This window comes from Beta vulgaris, chromosome 2 (genome assembly GCF_026745355.1).
Source record: "Beta vulgaris subsp. vulgaris cultivar EL10 chromosome 2, EL10.2, whole genome shotgun sequence".
Taxonomy (NCBI): domain Eukaryota; kingdom Viridiplantae; phylum Streptophyta; class Magnoliopsida; order Caryophyllales; family Amaranthaceae; genus Beta; species Beta vulgaris.
In genome coordinates, this window is record NC_079203.1 from 8866300 (window position 1) to 8872953 (window position 6654).

Genomic DNA, 6654 nt, shown 5'->3' on the forward strand with positions numbered 1-6654 from the left:
AAATCAGGGAATCATCCTTGGGATTAGTAATATGTAAGAGCTCTTTTGTCTTTATCTAGGAAAGGGTGTAGAAGTTTCCTAAGAGCTATGACTCACCTAGGGTTAATTCTTCATATAAAAAGGAGTGTAACTTGTGCTTCAAACATTAAGACATTATGCAATGAATGAAAACGGCGCATCAAAAGCTTCCCTAAATGAGAATGAATCAAATGACTGAATGTCATCATACCCACTTAGTTCCATACTCACAATCACATTCTTTCCCTATTCAAAGAACAAAAATAAACCACTGTTTCACATACCTTGACATTTGAAGCTACAATAACAATAAAGAATATTATGAAACTGATGAAGTTCCAAAAATCTACCACCAGTAGCTCCATCTTGACTAAATTTGAAGCAAGAATTAATATAACGAATATTGATTAATAATATATGAGAAATCCTCAACTACCAAGACAACTTCTACCATCATGTTGGGGCAATGCAAATTGTCTTTCTGAGTTAGACTCTGGCATCTAAGATCACCACTTATCAACATGAAAGACAAATAGGCATTGAATCTCTATATTCTAAGAAATTGTCAAATGTCATTAGAAGCAATGTATTAAGGGGCTGAATACTACACACTGCCGCCACTAGAAATAAATAACATCAGGGATTGCTAATTTCATCCAGCCATAAGACCTCTGGTAAGCCTTTAGCTGTTTTTTCAAGCAAACTGAACTAAAAAGAAGGGAGAGAATTTACATCAACACAGTCATGGAGAAACTGATACTCTTATGTTCTTCAACACCAAGTTCCAGTCAATGAAACGAGCTGCAAGAAAAAGAAGAAAAATCAGTGGGGTGATAGCAATTTGAGCAAGCTTGAGTCTGGCTTGGCTTGAAATAGCTCAGATCCAAAGTTGACTTGACCTTAAGCTTGTCAATCTTGTTATTGACTGAAGCAGGACAGGTTTTTGATAACTCAAGCTCTAGCTAAACTCACATATCAAGTTGCAATCAAGTAAGCACTTCTTCAGGCTACAAAATTTATAGAACTAGTTTTTAATCAGCATCTCGCTCTCTCTCCTTCTCTTGATAATTTCTTCTGTATAATATAGTACTCCATATGTTGTGTGTCTCTTAGTGTGTGTTTCAATGTGTGGGTCTTCTTAAAATCATAGGTCAAATATTATTTTTATGTCAACTTATATTATAATAAAGCATTTCAAGCTGAACCCAAGTCTCCCAACTCAACTTCAAAGACTTGTTTGGTAATCGGTAATAAACGATGGTAGACAATGAATTTAGAAGTAATTTTTAAAACAAAGTCATATGCCAATGCCTTGGTGATGAGACTCTATCTGTGAGCATGTGTATTTTTCCCCTGAGAAAACCATTACCAGTGAATACCACCTTCTTAAGTGATAATGAGTTATAATGGAAACTTATGAATAAAAAGAGGTATTTGAGATATATAGACATTACTATGGACATTGGCTATGACACTTTTTCCACAAGAATACCTATAAATTTATTTACATTACCGCCTTCTACTACCTACTACTAACTTGTTAAGGTTTCAAGCTTGAGTCAAGCTTTAGAGGAGCTTTGAGCAAGTTGAACTAGCCTAACTCATGAGTAAGCCTGTGCAATATACCCTGATCAAGTGCATTAAATATCCAGACAAACTGTATAAACTAAAATAAAATTAACCCCTGCACAGTTGACATTTCAAAAAAATAAACTAAATAGAATTAAGCTAACATGGAAAACCTACATGGCTCTCCTGCTAATGAATAGCATGCCAAAAGCAAATAATAATCAGAGTAAAGCGGACATCAAAATTCACTTGAACAAGGGAAATCAAACCTGATGAGCAACCTGCTTCATCTTTTCAGTTTCACCCTGCGTTTCGTCTTTGCAAATACCATTTTTAACCATACTAACATTGGTCGAATTCTCCAATCTCCTCCTTATGGGTCCCCTATCCTGAAAAATGTTCTCATCAATTTTTCCCAAAACATTCTTCCGTCGCTTCCTATGGAACGTAAATTTAAGAAGCTTGTCATCCCCAGCTAGTTGACAATGACTGCTCCCAAAACCTTCCGAAATAGGCACATCAATTAGCACTGAACTCAGTAGTCCACTACCAGAAATAGTATTGGACTTATCACCTAATGTCTCTGTGGTTTCTGCACCAGTTCTTTCTTCAGCACATATTGCATTCTTATTGTTACAGCTCAAGTCATTAGATTCTGACACACGGCAAACTTTAATCTTCTTGGGATCCATCTCAACTATTTCTATTGGGATATCAACAGCTTGCAGATTCAAATTGCTGGAGCATGCCTCCAGTGGACCAAGAAAAGGGCGTAGGCGTGTTCTTCCAGAACTTCTACGAGAACCCTGCAAGGAAGCAATTGCTTCCCTGTATCTGGAACTTTTTCGAGCAGACCTGCGACGGGATCTGATAGCTTGGTCTTTATAACAGCTGGTACGATACATTAAATCTCCGGATGAAATATTCTTAGCATTACTTTCATCATTAGAGCAGAGTAGTTTCTGGCAGGAACTAGCACTATCATTTGTATACTGCCTACGGTTCACTATTTTTTCTGCATTGGTTATCGACAGATTCAGAAACTTCTGATCCTCAGACTGTGAAGTAGGCAGTCTTACTTTTGACAAGTTTCCTTCAAATGCACGTATTCTTTGAGTACATCCATTTCTGCATAAATCAGTCTGCGAATTTTGGATAATGATGGAACTAAAATCATCATTTGGAGCATCAAATTGATTCAAATGTGTTTTGACAGATAGGTTACTACTATTCACGTTATGGCACTGCTTATCATCTAGTGCTGTCGGATGCAGCGATGCAACTTTCTTCTCATAATCAACCAAAACAGATTTTGTATCTGATACCCGGAACATGACGGAAGAATCAGGTGCATTATCCTCAGGCACACATTCTTCTGCAGGTTCATCTCTCCGAAGCTTTTTCTGGTTGTGCCTCATTATCTCCAATTGCTCCTGTACTTGTTTGAACTCATCCCTGAGGTCAACAATAATTCCCTCAGCCTCGCCGAGTTGTGCTTCAAGCTCCTCAATTTTCATTTGTTGTTTCACTGATCTACTCTCTGTCTCTATGATCTGCAAACATGAATACTTCTCCCATCAAATCTTTGCCCTTTAACAAGCACGACTCATCACATGAAAACTTTGAAGAGTATGCTTACATACATTGTAGTAGCCATTTAAGAACAATGCAATAAAATGACAGCAAATTATCAAGGTACGGCTTGCATGAATGCTTAGCTGGAAGAAGAAACCTGCTTTATGTTAATACTAATATTAAAAAAAAACCCATAACAGTAACATCCATCCTGTCCATAACAAATCCAAATACTCCTACCAAAGAATTTGAACAGTCACGACAGTTGACCACTCATGCAAAATTCCCTGTTTCCCCATAGATAGTAGATAATAAGTTTGTTCAACCAGTTCTATTAATTATTCGTTTTTAAATGCTACTCGTGTTCAATAATTTTAACATTGCAGCAAAGCTGTGAAAGTGCACCCAACACTTCATCCAAAATATTGGTTGCATAGCTATTCCTCAAATGCGGTCTAATGTGTTTCTTATATGAAGCTCTTCCAGTCATCCTCGTGTTCCCATTCACTGAGAAATCCTGAACCTCTCTTAGGATACAACTATCTATCTGATTTATTGTGATCCTCTTGTAATTCAGCAGTGAGAATCAAGAATCAGAAGCAACCATGCTTTGCGTCAAAATGTAGCAGAAATCAGAGTGCCACATATTCAAATTGATGAACTAAATTATCCAACTGGCTGAATATAATCTCTACAATATCACCACAGCAAGGGTTTTTGGCAGCCCTTCCTAGGGACTAGCTAGGAACCTTTCTCGCAATGTCAACATTGATGATGAAGGGTGGGAGTTCTTTACCACAAAAGAATAAGTTCCAAGTCCAATAAGTTCTAATAAGTTAAGATAAGTTTCAGTAAGTTCCAAAAAGTTTTAACACCTTATAAACTAAGCATCAATAAGTTATAATTAATTCAAATAAATTCCAATAAGTTCGGGAAAATAAGGTGAAGAAAATGCATCCGAAGTTGAACATTTTTGGTGGAAAGAGAAATTAGTCTGACATATAGCTAATGCATAAAAACTAGTAAAATATATGCTGGCTCAACAGTCTCCTAGCCTATTGCAGAATTAATCAAGAGACAGTCAAGACACTTATGTCCTCAATATAATCAAGAACGCGACTATCTTGGAGAAATTAACAAAGGATGTCAAAAGCATCCTACTTTTTACATAATTACATCCATCCACTATGATGATATGACCCAAACCCCCAAAACTAATACTAGGAAGTGCATTACTCACTCTGAATTACTTCCCATAACCATTAGAATTTCCTTACTAGAGGAAAAATGAAAGGCCGGAATGGCAAGAGAACATTAAAGTGAACTTCTGCTAAGAGAAAATGTTCACAGGAGCAACTAACAGAGGCTTAGAGTCCACTGCAGAAGTGCCAATTGTGTGGTGATCACTCCCATAGAAGCTCACGTTGCCTGAAAGTATCTTCAGCTCGTCATACTGTATCAAACACCATAAAAGAGAGAATATTTACTCCTCTAAACTTTATAAAGGGTTCAAGGATGTACGATCCAACAAGCACATGATTGAGGATACAGGGTCCATATGTTTAGTTTATAGCTTAAAGTTGCTCCAAGGCACAATGCTAAACAGCTATCAACCCCCATTAGACTTCCCTTCCTCCAATTTTCAGGACATTCTAACTCGAGGCATGCTCTACACAGGATAGTTGTGAAAGATACCTACAATTCTACATGAGTGAGAAAAATCCCTCAATATATTACTACATCTTGTTTCTTTATATACTACTATAAGGCATGCACAATCATTGAAATTTTTATTTGAAGACTAACTTCCCCGAAGAACGTGAAATCTGGAGTATAAATTATACTATTAGATTGATTATTTTCTTAAATATGCATGACAAGTAACAAAATGGTCAAAATTCAACCTTGAAAACTGTACATGCCTTATGAAAATCGATGGAGTATGCACTTACTATCATCATTCATCACACATACTATATGATATACTACTCCATATGACATTGCTTCAAGAGAAAACAGGCAGAATTCCAGTGAAACCACTAACCACCAAGTTACGGAAACCAACAAATAGTAGATTTATATTATTTAACATGTACCCTAATTATCAATAATCTCAACTCCGAATGATACAAACTAGAAATTTAAAGCACATGATTTCAAACCCACCAAAGATAAGCGATAATCACATAAACTGATAAACCCAACAAAACCCAGTTCAATTCAAACACTATAATACACAAATAACCCCAAAAAAAGAGAAAAATTGCCAAAAACAACAATGAAAAGTATTTTTTACCGTTGAATTGAAATGATCTTTCAAACGAAGAAGCATAGAAAGCGACTCCTGTTTTAAAGAATCCAATTGCTGCTCAAAGCAACGAGCTTTGCGTTCCGCCACCATTACTCTTGCAGCTGCTTCTTTTGAAGTGTTTAATATTATCTCTGCATATGCTTTTTTTAAAGCTTCCATTTTCATCTGCAACTCCATCATTTGACATCCAAAATCACAAAAATTAAATTTACAAAACAAAATTGGGTAACTTTAAAAGATTTTTTTTTGAACTTGGGTATTGAAAGTATATACCTCGGATTCTTCCGCCATTGAAGAACGTTGGTGGGTTCTTCGCTCCAGTAGAGAGATGAGAGAGAAAGAGTCAGAGGACTGATGAAGGAGGTTAGTGGGAGAAATGTTTTCCCCCCAATTTTTTTACTGGAATTTTAATGTACTAGAATGTCAATGTCAATTGGCTGTTATGCCCATTTACTTGAGAATAATTTACGAGACTGCAACTTCACTCAAATTGTAAATTTCTCTTTCCACACTTGTCATTTTGATATGTAGGAATGTAGGAATGTAGGATGAAATATACGATGACGTTTTGGCTCTAGAACTTGAAGGGAGATCCAAGAGTAGGATTGCCTGAATCAGAATCGGATACAGGACTTCAACTATAGTGAAGTACCAAATCGAAAAAAACTTTCATAGTATTATATTATCATATTTTAATACTCCTTTCGTGTTTAATTAATCAGTACAATCGCTTTGACTTTAAGGTAGAGATGTCAATATGTTGAGTAATCGCAATTTGGGAATTCGAAACGATCAAGAGAGTAAGATGTAGAAGCATTTTGATTTTGTATGTGTTGAAAATTAATCTCTAACTTTTGGTGTACTACCCACCACATACAGCTATTGATGTCTTGTAAAGTTATACAACGACAAAATAGAAATATTTAGGCTAGCCGACTACAAACATTACATAGAAATTAAATTGGCTGGGCCAATTATTAAGTTACTAGACTATGGGCCGAAGCCATCCTTCAACATTTCCCCTCAAATTGAGTGTGATGAGGAAGTGAGAGCATCTAGCTTGTGAAGAAGTTGATGATGTTTAGCAACATGGAGTGCTTTAGTGAATATGTGTGCCAGCTGATCTTAGGTTGTAACATACTCTGAAATGATGTTGCCAGAAGCTACTTGTTCACGTTTCT

At 36.3% G+C, this 6654-nt stretch overlaps 1 protein-coding gene across 2 annotated transcripts; it reads right to left on the reverse strand.

The window, feature by feature from the left end:
- Window positions 1–406: 406 nt before the first annotated feature.
- LOC104887436 (uncharacterized) lies at window positions 407–5978 on the reverse strand. Of its 2 annotated transcripts, none has more exons than XM_010672060.4 (4): window positions 5747–5978; window positions 5459–5638; window positions 1857–3140; window positions 407–819 (listed from the first exon to the last, which is right to left on the reverse strand). In XM_010672060.4, exons 1-4 carry the CDS (start codon window positions 5762–5764, stop codon window positions 790–792), a joined length of 1512 nt encoding a protein of 503 aa, XP_010670362.1. In that variant the 5' UTR covers window positions 5765–5978; the 3' UTR covers window positions 407–789. The 2 variants fall into 2 exon arrangements, with proteins under 2 accessions (XP_010670362.1, XP_010670363.1); XM_010672061.3 differs by lacking the exon at window positions 5747–5978 and adding an exon at window positions 4524–4615 and having other exon boundaries at window positions 5459–5597.
- Window positions 5979–6654: the final 676 nt, after the last annotated feature.